Here is a 21,638-nt window from a genome sequence, read left to right on the forward strand (position 1 = left end):
AGGAATTACTAAGTGGCATGACACAGGAAGTAACATACAATAAATATAATCAATCTGCATAGCTTGAAGGGGATAGAAAGGAGAGGCTTATGTTATAGGAAAGTCCAACAAAGAAACCAAATAGAAAGGGTAACTCCTACCTCAGCTATCATTCATGTCTACGGACGGACTTCAGCCCTCTAGCAAAAATGTAGAAGAGTATTGCATTCAGTTCTGGTCTCCTTATCTCAAAAAAGGTATAGAAAAGGTTCAAAGAAGGGCAACCAAGATGATTAAGGGAATGGAACTCTTTTCGTGTGAGGAAAGACTAAAGAGGTTAGGGCTCTTCAGCTTGGAAAAGAGATGGCTAAGGGAAGATATGACTGAAGTCTACAAAATCCTGAGTGGTGTAGAACGGGTACAAGTGGATCGATTTTTCACTCTGTCAAAAATTACATAGCCTAGGGGACACTCAATGAAGTTACAGAGTAATATTTTAAAACCAAAAGGAGGAAATATTTTTTTACTCAGAATAGTTAAGCTCTAGAACACGTTGCAAGAGGATGTGGTAAGAGCGGTTAATGTAGCTGGTTTTAAAAAAGGTTTGGACAAGTTCCTAGAGGAAAGGTCTGCTGTTGAGACAGACATGGGGGAAGTCACTGCTTGCCCTGGATCAGTAGCATGGAATGTTACTACTCCTTGGGATTTGGCCTGGTACTAGTGACCTGGATTGGCTACCATGAGAACAGGCTACTGGGCTTGATGGACCATTGTTCTGACCCAATAAGACTGTTCTTATGAGTTGAGGAGATTGTTTACTGCTTCAACATTATTCTTTTGGAGTATGTACGAGGAAAAAATAAATTGCTATTTTAATTTTTGCTGGTATGAAAGCAACTTCCTTTTATCTTCATTTTATTATGCACCATGCCAAAGTGATATTTAATTAAAAAAAATAAGCCTTGGAGAATAGGGAAAGAGTGATACAAAGGATGCATTTTGAAGGCTTTTGCGATTTTTCTTTTAAAGTTTGCAGTTGTGTTTTCAAATGTTTTTTTTTTTCCTTTTGTTCCTTGTCATTGGTTAAGATTGGCATCTGAGCTTAATGAGAGAAAGCCAGTTGATTCTTCGTAAGCAGTACCACCAGGATGGTGTCGGGGCTCAGGGATCTCACGTATGAAGAAAGGCTAAATAAATCACTAGAGGAACGAAGAGAGAGGGGGGACATGATTGAGACGTTCAAATATGTCACGGGCCGTATCGAGGTGGAAGATGATATCTTCTGTCCTATAGGTCCTTCGACCACCAGAGGGCATCCGCTGAAAATCAGGGGAGGGAAATTTCGAGGTGTTTACAGGAAATACTTCTTCACAGAAAGGGTGGTCGATCATTGGAACAGTCTACCTCTGCAGGTGATTGAGGCCAGCAGCATGTCAGATTTTAAGAGAAAATGGGACATTCACGTGGGATCTCTAAGGGAGTAAAGTCAGGGGGGTGGGTCATTAGAGTGGGCAGACTCGATGGGCTATAGCCTTTTTCTGCCGTCATATTCTATGTTTCTATGTTTTTACTTGTAGTCTATTACAATTCTCCTTTGGTAAATGTTAAACAGGGGGCAGGTTTTTTTTAAAAAGTATTTGTGTACAGAAAACACAACACAACACAGACACCCCATTGAAAAAGCAGAGAGCAGAGAACATAATTACAACTGGTCTTTCTAAAGCAGTCTTTTAGAATTTAATCAACACTGAAGCAAGCTGTGTGTATTTGTGTTTGTTTTGGGATTAATGGGTGAAGTCCGTTCATGTGGAAATGAACCAAATTTTTACTGTGACTAGAATCTGTCATTAAAAAGCAGTTATCAAAGGCACACATTAAACGTTGCGCTTTTACTGCTAATGACAAAAATATCTTTTTCTTTTTTTTCCCTTCATGTTATTCCCTCTACCCCTTTCTTGGTAGATAGAGCCGAAGCATGACTAGAAGAGAGCTTTGGTGAAAGGCGGCAGTTCTAAGATTTATGGATCAATAAAGCAGACAATTACAGCTTGTTTATAAAAGAAAAAAAAAATCTTCTCAGCCCTTAGAGCAACATTGAGGCTCTAATAATGATAACTCTGGCATCTAGCTGGAAACTATAAAAGTCAATAGAAAGATATAGGATTTCAATAAAATATGACACGAGATAAACTTTACCCCAGGAAAAATTTTCACTAGGGATTGGGCCTTGCTTCACTTAGATTTGTAACTTTAATTTGTTTCTCATTGATTTGGGGGTGGTTTTTTTTGTAACTAATTAGAAAGTCACTGGCTGATTCTCTCAAAAGAGCTGATGGTATATGTGTAGTGCGCATGTGTAGCTGTAGCTTAGCAAATAAGCTTCATCGATAGCAGTAAAAGCAATGTAGATGACTGGAATTGATTTCTTTTCTCCATTTTCTCTGCTGCTCTACTCTGTTTTCTGTCTCACTTCTTGCAAAGGCAATGACCGATGTTGACTTTGTCTCTGTTCCTCTCTTCCTACTATCAAAGAACAACAGAATAATCATACTGAGTCAGACCAGTGGTCCATCTAGTCCAACAGTGGCCAATCCAGATCAAATGTAGTACCAACGTTGGTAGGCCTGTATCCAAAATTGGTACCCAAATTGGTAGCAAACATTGGCTTCCTCCATGTTAGTGCTGGCCGATTCAGGGGAAAAAAAATTCCGAGTCGGTTTGATTAGGCCTATTGAATTGATTTTTCGATTTGATTCGATTCACTTTTCCTGCCCAATCGGGCGTTTTTGTTTTTTTTTTTTCAAACAACCTGGCAGGTTTATTTTGTACTATAATAGAGAAAATCCCACTTAATTTGAGAAGTGCATTTCCTTGATAGTTTTTAGGTTTTTTACTATACGGGAAAAGGCCTCAGAGATGGAGCCTACGCACAGTCATCGACTGGATTGATCAGCTTAGTTGCCACGCTCCTTGCTCCAATCATCGGACACCAAAAACCCGGTCACATTAAATAAGTGTTTAATATTTAAATGTTATTTTACCATAAAATCTTAACTTCTAAAAGTGTATATATTTTTTTAAAATTTTTTCTTCTTCTTATCACCTTCTATATTCATTAGATAGCTTCGTACTACCACACTTATGCATGCACAACTCTTATTTGACTGAAAAAAGTGATTTAACCGTCATTTAAATTTCACACTTAGCTTAGCACAGTGTTTGATCTCAGGAAATGCCACTTCAAAGAGGCCAACGCGGCCAACGTTTCGTGGGAATATCTGCAACCACTGCTTCAGGGCCGAGTTCTAGGCATTTCAAAATTCTACACTGTGTTGTCCTGTCAACTCTTTTCTGTGCTAAGCTAAGTGTGAAATTTAAATGACGGTTAAATCACTTTTTTCAGTCATCCATCTCTGAGGCCTTTTCCCGTATAGTAAAAAACCTAAAAACTATCAAGGAAATACACTTCTCGAATTAAGTGGGATTTTCTCTATTATAGTACTGGATTATTTCTACCACTTGGGTTAGTTTATTTAGGTTTATTTTGTAGCCTCTCCAACTATGGCGTAAACAAAACAAAAAAAGACTTTTCCTATCTTTTAGGTCCTAGCTCACACTTGCTGTCTATCACAAGCTCTGGCAGGATACACATTTCAAATCTGACATATTTAATCACAAAACAGAAAATAAAATTATTTTTCCTACCTTTTGTTGTCTGGTCATTTTATTATTCAAATCATGTTGGTCCCAGGCTGTTTGTCTTCTGTTAACTCGCTCACCAGTGTCTCCTGCTCATTTGATGTTTTCTTCTTTCTGTGTGCTCACCTTCCATCTCTGTACCTTCCTTTCCACTGCCATATCCAACATTTCTGTTTCTTTCCCACTGTCATCTCTCTCTCCCTCTCCCTACCTTGTTCCCTGGGTCAAACCTTTCTATTCTCTATGCAGTATCTCTCCCTTCCTCCCCTCCATTATCATGTACAACATTTTGTTCTCTCTCCCCATGCTCCATCTCTCCGTGCCCTCCACTCTATAGTCCAACATTTTTCTCTCTCTTCTCCATGCATATTTCCCTCCCCTCCACCATATGCAAATTTCCCTCTCTCACCCCTTTCTGTTGCATCCCTCCCTTCATCTTCTCCACCCCATGCCCAATTCTTCCTTTCACCTCTCTCCCCCTATGTACAGCAGCTTTCCATCCCTCCTATCCCTCTGTTCAGCAGCATTCCATTCCTCCCTCCCATCCCCCTGGTTAGCACTTAACAAACTGCAGACCGTTTTTAACTTGAACTATGTCTACCATATCTGTCTGATAATGCTTGCCATGCTATCTCCTACCACACTTTTATCTGAAAGTGTGACACGGGTTATAGCTACAGCCTCGACACCCTTAGGTCGCGGGTTCAGACCCATGCTGCTCCTTGTGATCCCCCCATTGCCTCAGGTACATTAGATAGATTGCGAGCCTGCCAGGACAGACAGGGAAAAATGCTTGAGTATCGGAACAAATTTATGTAAACTGTTTTGAGCTCCCCTGGGAGAATGGTACAGAAAACTGAATAAATAAATAAAAGTTGCTTGATAGGTTGAAGGCAGTCCTTTTAGCTAAAAAGGGGGTAACAATGGTTTGGGAATGAAGAAATAAGATTCTTGTATATAAAATGAAACTTATGAAACTTATCTATCATTCTTGGACTATGCTTTTGTATATATCTGTAATACTAGAGTTCTTCAAAAAGTTTCTGCACATTCATATTGTACACGGGGAAATGGTTGTGGCGGGAGAAGTGGTAAGAGGGCGTGTTGTCGAATGTCATGTCAAGCTCACCCTGCAGGTGGTGCTGTAATTTGCTTTTGAGATATTTAATAAATAGTATTTAAAAAATAAAAGTGCAGAAACTTTATGAAGATCTCTCGTATAATAACAGTAAATGACAGCAAATTAGGACCTAAATGGTCTATCCAGTCTGTCCAGCACACAATTAAATTGTCCTTCATTGGCATTTCTGTGCCATAGACCATAGAAGTGTGCCCAGCGCTATCCTTAGGTTCCAACTACTGGAGATGCCATTGAAGCCCGCTCCAGCCTATCCAAACATTTTGATATTTCTGGCTCACAGACTGTAAAAGTTTGCCCAGCACTGTCCTCACGTTCCAAATGACTAGAGTTTCTGTTGAAGCCCTCTCCAGTTCATCCTCAACCGAATTGCCATATTATGGCAGTGCTTCTCAAGTTCTTCAAGCCAAGAACCCCCTAAGCCTAACCAATACCAACCGAGGACCCTCGCTCCAAGCTCCGCCCCTGACTGCACCCCATAACAATAGTACTAATTGTAATGCAATTTCTTCCATCCATTTTTCAAATACACACAAAATAATCTTATTAATACATAATGGTAACCACAAAATTTAAAAAACATAAAGCAAATTGTATGCACATAAACTGTTAATTATCATTTATATTTGGGGGTTTTTTTTCAAAGAGGTCAAGGCAGATAACTAAAATATTCAATCAGTAATAACTATGGAAAAATAGACAAATATAGAGCAAAATATAGACAGCAGATATAAATTCAATAATCTGACATTTTATTTACGAAACTGAAAATAAAATTATTTTTCCTACCTTTGTTGTCTGGTGATTCCAGTAGTCTCTGGTTGCATTTCCAATATTTCTTTCTTTCTGCCTCCTGCATGCTTCCTCTCCTCCAGTCCCCCCCCCCTAATTCCCTTCCTCCCCCAACATCTCTTTCTCTTTGTCCCTCCATGATTCCAACTTTTCTTCCTTTCTCCTCCACCCCTATTGGCAATATGTCTCCCTTTCTCTTTCTCTCTCTCACTCTCACTGTCTATCTGTCTTGAGAGATCCAGGCCTCTCTCCCACCCCCTCTACTGCCACATCCAACATTTCTCCTTCTCTCATCCCCCGTATCATGTGCAACATTTTTCACCACTGCCCACCAGCCCCATGCCCATTTCTCCTTCTATCACCGCTCCAGCACAATGCCACATTTCTCCCTCTATCACTATGTCCAACATTCCTTGCCCTTGCATCCCCTTCAATCTGCCCTCTCCACCACCATATCCAACATTTCTCCCTTTCATCCTTCTATTCCTCATGTATCTCTACCTCACTGCTCTCTCTCTATGCCCAATTTTCCTTTCTTCCTTTCCCCATCTGCACCATCTCTCACTCACACACTCATACCCATCAATTCTCCCTTTCCATTCCCTCCCTCCTATGTCCCAAGTTAGTGTCCCCATATGTCGAGTTCGTGCTCCCCCTCCCCCGAAGCCAACCCATCCACAGAAGCCACAGGTGCTGTCGGGGATACCTGCCTGCCCCCCGCAGAAGCTTAAGCTACCGCCGGGGATGCCTCCCTATTTGCCCTGCCTGCTGCATCACCCTCTACCCCTGAAGCCGCCCTACCACCAAGCCGGAGATGACATGTTCCAACCCCCCCACAGCAACTCCGTGCAAGGATGGGCCATGACGGTGTGTGCAGCGACTCACACACTACACGCAACCGGCTCCAAGCCTTCCCCCTGACGTCAATTCTGATGTCAGAGAGAAGGTTCAGGGCCAGCCAGGTAGCGATTGGCCTGCCCGGAACCTTCTCTCTGATATCAGAATTGACTTCGGAGGGAAGGCTTGTGGGCCGGCCGTGTGCAGCTTGTGAGTCGCTGCATGCGCTGTGGCCTGTCCCTGCGCGGAGTTGCTGCTGGGGATGTGTATGGGGTGGGGGATGAAGCATGTCAGCTCCGACTTGTTAAAGAAACAAACAAAGAAGGTGACTGGTTGGTGCTTGATCTCCTTTATTGGATAATATAACACTGACGACACGATTATGTTTCGGCCTAAAAAGGCCTGTCTCAGGAGTCTGATTCTGTGAACTGAGGAGATGCGCAAATGTGTGACACTTCTCTTGTAGTCTTTAAAACGACTTTTATTTGTACGCCTTTAGACAAAAAAGTGGTTGTCTGATGTGAAATGAAGTTCAAAATGTCCACCGTATAACACACATGAGTGGCTGAAGGCAAGGCTGTGATCCTTTCCTTAGAGGTTCGCAGCCTTGCCTTCAACCACTCCATGTGTGTTAGAAGATGGACATTTTGAACTTCATTTCACATCAAACAACCACACTTTTTGTCTACAATGTTATATTATCCTATAAAGGAGATTGCGCAAGAACCAGTCACCTTCTTTGTTTCTTTGCCTTTCATGATTCAAGGAGGGATCTCCCTCTTTTCTCTGTGTCTGGGCTCCGGCTTGGTGGCAGCGTTGGCTTTGGGGGTAGTGGGTGGTGCAGCGGGCTGGCAAACAAGGAGGCATGGAAGGATCCCCGGCGGCAGTTGCTACAGCGGGGGGACAGGCAGAGATCCCCGGAGGGAGGCAGGGAAGGATCCATGGCAGCGGCCAGGCCGCGTACCCCCAAGGGTACACGTACCGCGCCTTGAGAACCACTGATATAGGGGACACAGATCGAGCAAGTCTGTCCAGTACCAGCCTTAGTTATTTTATTTATTTGGCATTCGTTAGTGATGCGTGCTGAAGACATTGCAAGACATGGTTGAAGCTATGATTATTGGCACCATTGCACACAAGTTTCACATTTGTGCTAATTCATCCCCTTTTCTGCCTGTTGTAAGCTGTAATTCTAATAACAGCAGAAGAACAAGTGAAACTATTGTTAGAGGTTACATGAAGAACAGCCTGGGGTCAAATCCATACATTTCAATCAGGCCACCTATAAATTTGAACATGAGACTCTACAGTTGTGACGAGAGTGATTACTTTGCTATTGTATCTTGTGCCCTGGGTCAGGTTATGTACCATTTTTCCTTGGAAAGAGCTGGGTTTGCATTTTCATTTATGTGGTTTCTCTGTGTGTACTTGATATAACAGACCTGTAAGGAAAAGAAAGTTGTTCTTTACCTTATGCACTGCTGGCTATTTGCATTGTCTATAGCAGTGTTCTTCAACCACCGATCCATGGATCAGTGCCGGTCCACAGAAATTTCCTGCCGGTCCACAGGGCCAGCACGTGCATCAGGCCCAAAACAGTGTTCTTCAACTGCTGGTCCACGGTGCGATCGATGCGGCGTTATCTTCGAGCCAGCTCCCTCTTCCTAACTGATTCAGTGCACAAAGCCACAGGCAGCGGCTCCTAAGGGCATCCTGCACCTGAACCGGAAGCCTTCTCTCTGACGTTGCAACGTCAGAGGGAAGGAACGTCAGAGAGAAGGCTTCCAGATGAGGCATGGGACGTGCAAGGTGCAATTAGTACTATTATGGGGGCGGGGTCTGGGGTGGAGATTGGGTAGAGATGGGCGGGGTCTTGCCCACAACTTAGCCCAGTGTTCTTCAACCGCCAGTCCATGGACTGATGCCAGTCCACAGAATAATTCTTTTATTTCTGCCGGTCCATAGGTGTAAAAAGGTTGAAAATCACTGCTTTAGATGACCTGTTGAAAGTTTATCAAGAGAGGCAAAAAAAATATGAGTAAAATAGACCATTGAGCTTTGGTGCTGTACCAGTTTTGTCCCCAAATCTGGGTTCTCAGAAACTATAGGTCCAGGGAGGTAACATTAGCCCCTGAAATGTGCATTAAATTAATTTCACCTCTAGGCTAGAAGTTAAATTTCCAGCATTTAAAAAAAAAAAAAAAAAGGAAGAGAGTTAACCCTCCAGCTCACTGGTTTACCTTCCCTGCATTGAAGAGCAATAGATAATCCTTTCATTTAAATAGAATTGTAATGCACTTTTTTAGGGAGTTAAAAACCTTATTAAATCATGAGTAAAATTTTAATGCATAAAAAGTGTGAGTAAAAAGACATTCAAAGCTTAGTGTATCTTATGACATCAGCCTGTCTATCTTGATTGTGGCATTGCCACTTGCTCCCTCTGCTGTGCTGCTGTCATTTTGCTTTTTTTTCATTACATAGAAAAAACACAGAACCACTCTTGGGCACACTCTGCACTTCCTCTCCCCCTCCCTCTCTTTATTTGATCCACTGGTATTCACTAAATTACTATTACTACTACTTTTAATTTCTGTAGCGCTGTACATTAAAACATTCAAGAGACAGTCCATGCCCAGTAGAGCTTACAATCTAATCAAAAAGACAGGTAGTTAGGGAGTTTCTCAGGCATGGGTATTTCACCAGCAAGTGGGGGTTAGGAGTTAAAACAGCATTGAAAAAGTGGACTTTTAGCCTAGATTAGAGAATGACGCGGGTAACCCGCCAAAACGGTGGAAAGGTACGGGGACAAGGCCATCCACCACCCCGTGGAGAGGTGAATGGCCTTGTCCCCGCAGTTAAGGGAGGAAACGCGCGCGGCCCCCTCCCTCCTTCCTACCCGAATCTATCTATCTCCCTCACCTTCACGATGCGTTTTAAGATTTGAGACTTGTTGAAAGCCGCCAGAGCGTACGTGCAGTTGCGTGCGTGGGCAGAAGCTTCTCCTTTGACACAACTTCCGGTTGCGTCAGAGGAGAAGCTTCCGCCCATACGCACACGCGATTGCACGAACACTCCGGCGGCTTTCAACAAACTACTCAAACCTTAAAACGCGCCACGAAGGTAAGGGGGAGGGAGGTGCACGGAGCGCCCGAGGGGCGCCGAAGGGCAATGAGATGGCGAGAGGGAAGGGTGGATGCTACGGGGATGGGGCGGTGAAGGGGACGGTGGTCCGGTGACGGGGCATTGACGGGGACTGATTTTTTCCCGGTGTCATTCTCTAGCCTGGATTTGAATACTGCCAGAGATGGAGCTTGACTTACTGACTTAGGCAATCTGTTCTAGCAAGAGAGAGGTTTTATGTTATTTTGAGGTATTATAAATGATTGGAAAATGTGTTTGTGCTGTGAATGTGTCTATGTTTTGATATGCTTATCAAAAGCTTGAAATTTCACTTCTGTATACCTTTGTAACCATCCTAATGGTTGTGGAGAAAAAGGAGTCTTGTCTTTTATTGGTCTTTTAGAAAATATTGCAGAAATATCAGATTGAGGTTCATGAGCTTTCCAGACCAAAGGAAATGGAGATATTTTTCAGTGCAGGTGTAACATAGTAACATAGTAACATAGTAGATGACGGCAGATAAAGACCCGAATGGTCCATCCAGTCTGCCCAACCTGATTCAATTTAAAAATTTTTTATTTATTTTTTCTTTTTAGCTATTTCTGGGCGAGAATCCAAAGCTTTACCCGGTACTGTGCTTGGGTTCCAACTGCCGAAATCTCTGTTCCTTACTCCAGCCCATCTACACCCTCCCAGCCATTGAAGCCCTCCCCTGCCCATCCCCCACCAAACGGCCATATACAGACACAGACCGTGCAAGTCTGCCCAGTAACTGGCCTAGTTCAATCTTTAATATTATTTTCTGATTCTAAATCTTCTGTGTTCATCCCACGCTTCTTTGAACTCAGTCACAGTTTTACTCTCCACCACCTCTCTCGGGAGCGCATTCCAGGCATCCACTATGCTCTCCGTAAAGTAGAATTTCCTAACATTGCCCCTGAATCTACCACCCCTCAACCTCAAATTATGTCCTCTGGTTTTACCATTTTCCTTTCTCTGGAAAAGATTTTGTTCTACGTTAATACCCTTCAAGTATTTGAACGTCTGAATCATATCTCCCCTGTCTCTCCTTTCCTCTAGGGCTTCCAGTCTCTCCTCATACGTCTTCTGGCGCAAGGTGGATTTATAATCGTTAATCTACTCTCCTTGCTTTGTTGAAGTTATGGCTGATATTAAAAATATCATGGTGATAGCATGCTTCTGGACTCCAGGCTGGCATTGACAGGACACCGCTGTGAGCAATCTGTGATTTGTTTAGCTCTTGTGTGTTGCCTTTGAACGTTTGGAGTGGCAGGTCCTAAATATGATAAATACACGAAAATCCATATTTGTTTTGGCAGGGACGTTTCGGGGAAATCTGAGACCAGATGGACAGATTCATTTTCTCTCAGAGACAAAATCAGAAATATTTTTTTAGGACATTTGGCCTTGAATAGCACTGAAACGCCATACTGTCAGAGTAGATGGCATTGCTCACGTCTTGACTGAAAGATGCCAGCACTATTGGAATCTTAGTGTGCGTCGACGAGCCTCTGCTTTCGGGATGCTCACACTGCGCTCAGCCTCGCTGGAGCTGTTTTGGGCACTGCTGAAAGTCTCAAACTGCATTTCAATAGCTTGGTTGGAGACAGATTATCCAGCTGGAGTCTTGGCTCTCGGTATGAAGATGCTTATATATAAAAGATACAGCAGAAGTTGGTAGCTGTAGATTTGCAGCTTCGCAGCTGACAGCTTGTTCGCCTAAGTGATGCTGAAATGTTGGTTTGGCATCTTCTCTAAACAAGGACAACTTATACCCAGATTTGTGCCAGAAGGATAGTACATAGATAGGAAGTCATTGGAGGATTGTCAGCCGTTTTGCTTATACTGCACTTTCTCCCTCCCCTAATTCTTCAAGACTTGACACTACCAGATCCACCCAAAACCTTAAACTATCTTTCCCCTCATTAAAAGACGCCATTTATCCGGGAAAATTGGGGAAATCTCTTTTCTTCAAATTCACTGAGCTTTGGAATAATCTTCCTACCCTGCTGCTCCTTCCAATTATTCTGTAAGCATCTGAAAACGTGGCTATTCTCAAAAATGTAAATCTTGCTGCCCTCTTTATAGCCACTAATTCTCATTATGTTTTCCCTTCCTTATTTTAAAGTTCTTGTAAACCGTGCCGAGCTCTATCTTTATGGAGAGGATGCGGTATATAAACTTAAGGTTTAGTTTAGTATGATTTCATGAACTTGCTCTGCTTGGTTTAAAAAAAAACCCCATATGCCTTTAAGAAAGTTGAATGAAAGTGCCAGCTGTTCTTGTTAGATGATGTACAATACAGAATTTTAAAATACAAGCAGAACAACCAGTGATACAGCTATTATGACTGATATAAGGAATTTGTTTTGCAGTGTCCAACTCTCTTCATTCGTATCACATCATATTGTTTCTTAAACCCCACAAATGTCAACTGGGAATCACTGCAGGAATAAGGTTAGCAATGTGGACATTATGAATCATAGCAAGGCTATAATGAAAACAAATGCGTTTTTAGCACCTTCCTAAATTGAAGATAGGAGGAAGTCTGACGTAAGCAGGTCGGGAGACAATTCCAAATGTTGGGGCCTTGAAACTCGAAGGTGGGTTCGAAGAGCGACTTCCTCTGATGTATTGGTCCTCAATTAAACAGCTTTGTGGACTGTTACTTATAGGTGAAATTGGGCAGAGGTTTTAGCTTGGTCTGCACGAAGAGCCCTTTGGCGTGGCCCTCGATAGTGCAGGCCCGCCTGACACGCAGCCCTTTAAAGGGCTGATAAACCAGGCCTAGGAGGTCATAGGTAGGGGCCTCAGTTCAGAAGAGAATCCTCAGGTGGAGAGAAGAGGGACATTCAGTTAATTTGCCTTCATATCTTCATCTCGGAATTTATTTTCCAATTTTTTTCTTTATTTAAAAGACTTATAGCGGATTACAACCATACAAACATAAAATATTAAAATACACCAAATCTCCAATCTACTAATTATGACCCCAGACTACAAAACATTCAGAAAAGAAATACAGTGGTACCTTGGATTACGAGCATAATCCGTTCCAGGAGCATGCTCGTAATCCAAAATGCTCGTTTATCAAAGCGAGTTTCCCCATAGGAAATAATGGAAATTTGCTTTGATACGTTCCCACCCCCCCACCCCCGATAAACGGCATCGCTTCCCCCCCCTCGCTCCAACCGGCACCCCCCACCACGCGATCCGGCCCCCCCGCCAGTACAACTTAAATTTACCCACCTCCCCGTCTAGCACCAGCACCGGCACCAGCACGCAGGCACAGCTCGTGTGCCTAGAAGATCTTCCGGCTTTGGTTCATAGACAAAGCGCGCCTTTGTCCCGGCGCGCTTTTGACCTGACACCTCCGGCTTCTGCCTGCCTTGAGCATGCATTGGCGAGAGGGAGAATAGAAGTCCATGAGCATGCGCAGATGCATGCTCAAGGCAGGCAGGCAGGCAGAAGCTGGAAGTGTCAGGTCAAAAGCGCGCCGGGACAAAGGCACGCTTTGTCTATGAACCGAAGCTGGAAGATCTTCTAGGCACACGAGCTGTGCCTGCGTGCTGGTGCTAGACGGGAAGGTGGGTAAATTTAAGTTGTACTGGCGGGGGTCCAGTTCACGCGGTGGGGGGGGTGCCGGTTGGAGCGAGGGGGCCTTTGCGAGCGGGGGGGGGAGCGATGCCGGTTATTGGGGGAGGGGAGTGCTCGCAAATCGAGTCAACACTCGGATTGCGAGTCAAAAATTTGCTGAGTGTTTTGCTTGTCTTGCAAAACACTTGCAAACAGGGTTACTCGCAAACCGAGGTTTGACTGTACTCTACTCTTCAAGAAATTCCTGCAAACGGCTTAATACTACTTGCTCCTTCCCACTTCCCAATACCTTCCCGATTCCCTAAAGCAACCTCATCTACTCTTTATCTCCTCTAGAAATTACCAGATATCATCCTGTAAAACATTTTTTGTAATTCTTTTGTAATCCGCCTTGAACCGCAAAGCAATGGCGGAATAGAAATCTCTAATGTAATGTAATAAACATAGTAACATTAAAAGCTACTGTTTGTTGGTGAGCTATAGGAGTATGTTTCTCTTCTCGACAGGCTTGCTTTGACCCCTATTTTTCTGTCTTGGGCAGGAACGAGATGGTATGAGAGCAATTCTGGATTCGTATGACAGTGAGCTAATGCCTTCCGAGTACTCACCACAGTTGAGCCGGCGTGTACGTGAAGCTGAAGAGATGTTACAGAAGGTTCATGTTCAAAATGCTGAGATGGAGGTAGGTCACAGGAGTGGCATCGCAGATTAGAAACTAGACGTCCATAGAGGTACATTATATGACATTGTTATATTCAACGGCTACCCACATGGTTCTTTGCGAATCACAAAGGAAAGAAATCTAGGCTACTGTATTTTCACGCATATAACGCGCGCGTTATACATGATTTTTACAAACCGTGCATAACCTTGCACGTTATACGCGTGAGCGTGTTTTACAACTTTTTTTTACATAGTTTCCCCTCCCCCGACGTCCGATTCACCCCGCAGGACCGCTCACACCCCGCCCCCCCGACGTCCGATTCACCCCGAAGGACCGCTCGCACCCCCACAGCCTCCCCACCCCCCCCATCATGGAGAAGCTCCTACCGTGAAATGCTTCCTCTTCCGGCTGTCCCGGCCCTTCTGAGAGCCCTGCGCCTGCGTTGCTTCCTCTTCCAGCGGTCCCGCCCTTTCTCTGACATCAGAGAAAGGGCGGGACCGCCGGAAGAGGAAGCAGCGCAGGCGCAGGGCTCACAGAAGGGCCGGGACCGCCGGAAGAGAAAGCATTTCAGAGCAGGGCTCACAGAAGGGCCGGGACCGCCGGAAGAGAAAGCATTTCAGAGCAGGGCTCACAGAAGGGCCGGGACCGCCGGAAGAGGAAGCATTTCATGGTAGGAGCTTCTCCATGATGGGGGGGTGGGGAGGCTGTGGGGGTGTGAGCGGTCCTTCGGGGTAAATCGGATGTCGGGGGGGGTTGCGAGCGGTCCTGCGGGGGGGGGGGGTGAATCGGACATTGGGGGGGGGGGGGTGCGAGCGGTCCTGCGGGGGGGGGGTGAATCGGACGTCGGGGGGGGGGGGCATCAGGCTTTCAGGGTGGGGACAGGACTTCAAGGGGGAGAGGAGAGTCGGTGCGGGCCAGAGGAGAGTCGGGGTGGGCGAAAGGAGAGTCGGGGCGGCATGCGCGGTATACGAGTGTGTGCGGTATATAAAAATTTCTTTACATAAATTGCAATTTCCCGCGCGCTATACCCGTGTGCGCGTTTTACACGGGTGCGCGGTATATGAGTGAAAATACGGTATTCCTAGAGAACAAAAATGCACAAATTAAAACTTAAAACAACAAAATTCAGTTAAAATTTGCCTTAAAACTAACTTCTGGAAGAGATGAGAAGTGGGGGCTATAAGAGCCGAGGCTCCTACTTCTTAATTTGCTGTTACGTCCTGAAAAAGCTGTAGCTGCTTAACTTTTCAATGTGAAGGTACTTTTAGAAAACTTTATTAAAAATTGTTTATAAATTATAATAGTTCAATCTATAAACTTCAAATACAATTTACAGAGTACTAGTTTGCATGCTAATAAAAAGAATAACTGATCCCAACACAGAGTAGACTGTGACTATTGGTTTCTCTTTTAGTAGGCTTTTGTTGGTCAGTTTTTAAAATGATTCAAAGAGGGCATCCACTAAGGACTAGATTCACAAAGGAAATCGATCGGTTTGCGACCCCTTAGTGACCAAATTCCCCTCCGGCCCGATTCACTTCCCTCTCTGCCGACCATCCTCCGATCCGCACATGCAAATGAGGGGAGGGACATTCAAAAGTAGGGAAGGCAGCGATTCACAACACCAAATTTCACATCCGACTGGGCTGGCTGATCACCTGAAGAAGCGATTGCTGGGGACCCTTCGAAAATGTCTTTCCGACTGGAAGCCCTGCTCTCTGCTCTGCAATATCTCCTGCCTGCTCGCCCCGAATGCCACCCTGCTGTACCCCCGCTTCTGTCTCCTGTTGCTCGCCCCGCATGCCGCCCTGCTCTGCCCTGCTTCTTTCTCCTGCTGCTTGCCCTGCATGCTGCCCTGCTCTGCTCCGCTTCTGTTTCCTGCTGCTCACCCTGCATGCCGCCCTGCTCTGCCTCGATCTTCCCCGAATCTCTCCTGCCCTTCCCTGAATCTCTCCTTCCTGCTCGCCACATCGTCGTTCTCTTGCCCTTCCCCGCACTGCGTGCTTAGTGAATCTAGCCCTTTGACATTTGTTTTCTCTTGCATTACAAAACATAATTTTTTACTGCTCTGACACCTTCATATCACCATTCTTTGTCTCCCACTCACACCTCCCTCTTCCTGTAAGACTGTCATTTGAATATTTTGATGTTTTATTCCTATATACTGATAGCTGCCTTCTTTTGCTTATCTCTGATCTGAAGAAGGATTACCTTCGAAAGCTATTCAAACCATTCTCTGGTTAGTCTAATAAAAAGAGTGTTACTTGGATTCTTTTTGTTTTGTTTTATATATTTTTTTATTCTACGTATCTTTGAGTGGGCTAAAATGACTGCTACACCATTTTTTTTTTTACTAGAAAAAGAGATTAAGTTCTTATCTGGCTAATATATTTTATAGTAGTTAGATATGTCATTCTGAAACTCTGCCCTATCTGTTATTTACTCTGCCTGCTTACTGTCTCAGTCAGGAAGTTTGAGTCAAAACTGAGATTCTGATGTCAGTCTGTCCTCAAGGGTATGAAGAATAATCTCTTGTATAACACATTGGGGGAATCTTTGAGCTCTTTAAATGCTTCTGATTGGTATAGTTATTTTGATGTTTTGATTGTTCAATTAATATTTCAACAAAACCTCAAAATATTTAGTCCTAGGACCAAAAAACCTCCTGGTGCGATGAAATTGGAAAGACCTCAAGTGTTCATATCCAACTGAAAATGGAATACAGTGGAACCTTGGTTTACGAGCATAATTCGTTCCAGAAGCATGCTCATAAACCAAATTACTCGTATATCGAAGCGAGTTTCCCCTTAGGAAGTAAGGGAAACCCACTTGATTCATTCCCACCCACCCCCCGAGGCCAGCGGCGCTGCTCCATCCCCCTGAGAACCGGCATCGCTCCCCTCCCACGCGAACTGGCACCACCTGCCCGAACAGCGAGAACCAGAAGGCCTTGAGCATGCACAGATGCTCAAGGCCCAGGCAAGAGGCAGGAACTTCTTTCACCGGCACCGGCACGTCCTATGGGCTGCGTGCCGGTGCCAGATGGGGTAAGGATGAATGCTGTCTGGGCGGGCGGGGGGTTCCGGTTTGCAAAGGGGGGAGCGATGCCAGTTCTCGGGGGTGGGGTGCTCGCAAATCGAGTCAACGCTCGGTTTGCGATACAAGATTTGAAAGAATGTTTTGCTCGTCTTGCAAAACACTCGCAAACTGCGTTACTCGCAAACCGAGGTTTGACTGTATATCCAAACAGAGGGACTTAAAGTGAACTATCACTGGTCCAATTAATATGTTTAACATGTTTGTTATACTTCCCGTACCCCTTGTCCTTATGTGTTCCTATATAGGGCTATTGCCTGCTTTGGTACAAACTGAAGGGGGTAGCAAAGCCCTCTGGAGGAGGAGTTGAAAACCTGTAATGGATTCCTTCTACATGACTTGCAAGCATGGGGAGAAAACCTACTGTCCAGAATGACACATCTATCTACTAGAAAAGAAGGCTAGCTTCTTTTACTTTACCTTTTTATTTATTGCTTTTGAGAATCAAATTGACCTTTTTTTTTGCCTTTTATTTACTTTTCTAAAGTTATTGCCCTTAAATTATCTCCTTTCAGTTTTGCCCTCTGCCTTTCTACTTCCCCTGTATGTTCCATTCAGATAATTATTTCTGGTGGTGCTTTCTTACCTTGATAATTGTGTTTTTTTTAAGTCTATAAACTCTCTCTCCATGAGTCACAATATTGACCCACACCATCTAGTGATCACTGTGTGCCAGATGTTCACTCACCATGACATTTGAAACACTCTCCCCATTCATAAGCACTAGGTCCAGTAATGTCCCCATTGTACATAGGTTCGATTATCAACTGTTAGAACAGTGCTCCCTAAACAAAATCCAGGATCTCCATACTTCTAGATAACCCTACCACAGGGATGCCCCAGAAACATCCAGAATATTGAAATCACATGTTAGTAGTATTTCTCTTTCATAATTATATTGTATCTTCAATTAAATCTCTGTCCACTTCTTCTGTTAGATGCCTTTGTATAATGTTGCTATGTTCACTGTTCATGTAGGTGCTTGTCCTTCTATTAAAATAATAAATTTGCCTGATTGCATTATTCACATAACTGCATGTTAACTGGTATTCATCGGTTTGCACCTCAGCAGTTGGTCTACAAATTAAACTGGCCTGGAATTTCCCTCTAAAGGTATACCCTATGTTGGAAAAACTTCATTGGCTTCCTGTTTTTATTAGGATTCAGTTCAAATGTGCATGCATTGTCTTCAGATTCTTGTTTGGTATTTTTATACCTCTGGTTCTGTTAACATGGAATGCCCAAAGATGTAGGTTTTTGCGAAATACACAAGAACATAAGAAATGCCACTGCTGGGTTAGACCAGTGGCCCATCGTGCCCAGCAGTCCGCTCACACAGTGGCCCCCAGGTTAAAAGACCAGTGCTCTAAAATGAGTCCAGCCTCACCTGTGTAAGTCCCAGTTTAGCAGGAACTTGTCCAGCTTAGCCTTGAAACCCTGAAGGGTGTTTTCCCCTACAACAGACTCCGGAAGAGCATTCCAGCTCTCCACCACTCTCTGGGTGAAGAGGAACTTCCTTACGTTTGTACGGCTCTATCCCCTTTCAACTTTAGAGAGTGCCCTCTCGTTATCCCTACCTTGGAGAGTGTGAACAGCCTGTCCTTATCTACCAAGTCTATTCCCTTTGGTTTCACAAAACCGGAAGTTACATTAGATGGAAGGATTCTGGTGGCAGAGGGAAAGCCTAAACGGGTCTCTAGCAAGGGGGCCAACGAATCGGTGAGTTCAATTTTTTTTTACAAAAACTAATTGATTCAAATCGATTCACCCAAAGTGAATCGGTGAATCGATTCGAATTGTGACTCGGGCAGCACCAGTTCAAGTGTTTGTCTCCTCTTTTCACCCTCCACCCTCCACTGCCAATAAGACACTGACTTCTGCAGTGCCAAGCTTTCCTAACCTTGGAGTTGAGGTGCACCTGCAGTACACTGCATGATCTTCCTGTTATAACACAGCAGGTTTGGATATTAATGATGGTCTGACTTCGTTTTCGTTCCAGTTTTTAGTTCAAATATGTCTTTAATACTCCTAAGCATCTTTTATATCCTGTTATGAAAACATTTCACTGGTGCAGTTGAGAAACCTTGCCTGTTTTTCCAATCTCCAAATGCTCAGTTTATATCTTTTTTGAAAGAAGACCCATTCTTTATGCAACAATAAGTCAGGAAGCTGACTTGAAAATAGGCTACCTTCAGAGCAATGCCTGAGGGACCCTGTAATATGTTTTGACCTACAATATCTGTTTAATTCCTTTTGAATGTTTTGGCCAGGAGAAGTTCTGGTAAGACAATCAACTTCTAGCCAGTGATGCTTATTCTCACAGATAGCATCAGCGCTTTCGCAGATGACTGTGCCAGATCTCTTTATCATAACGATATTTCTTCCTCTGGCGATCACTAATGTTCATGTGACCTCCAGATTGAAGGGAAGGGCGATGTAAGATTGGCTAGAATTATTGAAGCAACGTTGATAATTGGAGTAATCTCATGGCAAATGTAGGGCTTCAAAGACTAACTCTAGTGTGCAGAAAAAATATAACTAAATTAATAGCTATTTTATTATAACACATTTGGCTCCATATGAAACATTAATGGGTGGAGATGTGCTGGAAGAGACACATGGATACCTTCTGTAGTGCCGAGCCTTTTTTGTGCTGAGAAGTGATTTACAGCGACTCAGAACACCTTGTGGACTCTAATCAGTTAATTATGAGCTTGACAGTTTCAGCACATCGCATGCCATATGTTCAGGCTTTGTTTGCCAAAGAGTTTTGTGGAATCTCTTATGACCTTGAAACATATCAACCAAATATCCTGACAAGTCTGGTGCCCCTCTTGATATCTGACGTTTGCAGCTGCTGGATGTTCATAGCGTTACTCATAAAGTCAGTCGTAAAGTTTGTTACTTAAACTCCATTCAGTTGTCTTAAGTACTTTCATTTTATGAATGCTGCAAAATCTTTCAGTAGCTTACAAACCCAACTTTTTTCTCCATCTCTAACCGCTTTCCTCTTGTTTTTCTCTCTCTCTCTTTGCTTGTCTTTCCATGTCTCTCCCTTCTGATCCCCTCCCTTTGCTTGTCTTTCCATGTCTCTACCTCCTGATCCCCTCCCTTTGCTTGTCTTTCCATGTCTCTCCCTTCTGACCCCTTCTCTTTGTTTGTCTTTCCATGTCTCTCCCTTCTGATCCCCTCTCTTTGCTTGTCTGTTTATGTCTCTCCCTCCTGATCCCCTCTCTTTGCTTGTCTTTCCATGTCTCTCCCTCCTGAGCCCCTCTCTTTGCTTGTCTTTCCATGTCTCTCCCTTCTGATCCCCTCCCTTTGCTTGTCTTTCCATGTCTCTCCCTTCTGATCCCCTCTCTTTGATTATCTTTCCATGTCTATCCCTCCTGAACCCCTCTCTTTGCTTGTCTTTCCATGTCTCTCCCTTCTAATCCCCTCTCTTTGCTAGTCTGTTCATGTCTCTCCCTCCTGATCCCCTCTCTTTGCTTGTCTTTCCATGTCTCTCCCTCCTGAGCCCCTCTCTTTGCTTGTCTTTCCATGTCTCTCCCTCCTGATCCCCTCTCTTTGCTTGTCTGTGCATGTCTCTCCCTCCTGATCCCCTCTCTTTGTTTGTCTTTCCATGTCTCTCCCTTCTGATCCCCTCTCTTTGCTTGTCTGTCCATGTCTCTCCCTCCTGATCCCCTCTCTTTGCTTGTCTTTCCATGTCTCTCCCTCCTGATCCCCTCTCTTTGCTTGTCTTTCCATGTCTCTCCCTCCTGATCCCCTCTCTTTGTTTGTCTTTCCATGTCTCTCCCTTCTGATCCCCTCTCTTTGCTTGTCTTTCCATGTCTCTCCCTTCTGAGCCCCTCCCTTTGCTTGTCTTTCCATGTCTCTCCCTTCTGATCCCCTCCCTTTGCTTGTCTTTCCATGTCTCTCACTCCTGATCCCCTCTCTTTGTTTGTCTTTCCATGTCTCTCCCTTCTGATCCCCTCTCTTTGTTTATCTTTCCATGTCTATCCCTCCTGAACCCCTCTATTTGCTTGTCTTTCCATGTCTGTCCCTACTGATCCCCTCTCTATGCTTGTCTTTCCATGTCTGTCCCTACTGATCCCCTCTCTTTGCTTGTCTTTCCATGTCTGTTCCTACTGATCCCTTCTCTTTGTTTGTCTTTCCATGTCTCTCCCTTCTGATCCCCTCTCTTTGTTTGTCTGTTCATGTCTCTCCCTCCTGATCCCCTCTCTTTGCTTGTCTTTCCATGTCTCTCCTTCCTGAGCCCCTCTCTTTGCTTGTCTTTCCATGTCTCTCCCTCCTGAGCCCCTCTCTTTGCTTGTCTGTGCATGTCTCTCCCTCCTGATCCCCTCTCTTTTTGTCTTTCCATGTCTCTCCCTTCTGACCCCTCTCTTTGCTTGTCTGTCCATGTCTCTCCCTCCTGATCCCCTCTCTTTGCTTGTCTTTCCATGTCTCTCCCTTCTGATCCCCTCTCTTTTCTTGTCTTTCCATGTCTCTCCCTTCTGATCCCCTCTCTTTTCTTGTCTTTCCATGTCTCTCCCTCCTGTTCCCTTCTCTTTGCTTGTCTTTCCATGTCTCTCCCTTCTGATCCCCTCTCTTTGCTTGTCTTTCCATGTCTCTCCCTTCTAATCCCCTCTCTTTGCTTGTCTTTCCATGTCTCTCCCTCCTGATCCCCTCTCTTTGCTTGTCTGTCCATGTCTCTCCCTC

At 44.3% G+C, this 21,638-nt stretch overlaps 1 protein-coding gene across 3 annotated transcripts in view; it reads left to right on the plus strand.

Annotated features, from left to right (window-relative positions):
- MAD1L1 (mitotic arrest deficient 1 like 1) overlaps nt 1–21,638 on the plus strand; it is a 1,000,553-nt gene that overhangs the window by 445,964 nt on the left and 532,951 nt on the right. For all 3 annotated transcript variants that reach the window (XM_033963126.1, XM_033963127.1, XM_033963125.1), the window contains exon 12: nt 13,725–13,865. In XM_033963126.1, the coding sequence (XP_033819017.1) occupies nt 13,725–13,865 (141 nt within the window). The remainder of the gene's footprint in view (nt 1–13,724; nt 13,866–21,638) is intronic.

Source organism: Geotrypetes seraphini, chromosome 11 (assembly GCF_902459505.1).
Source record: "Geotrypetes seraphini chromosome 11, aGeoSer1.1, whole genome shotgun sequence".
Classification (NCBI taxonomy): domain Eukaryota; kingdom Metazoa; phylum Chordata; class Amphibia; order Gymnophiona; family Dermophiidae; genus Geotrypetes; species Geotrypetes seraphini.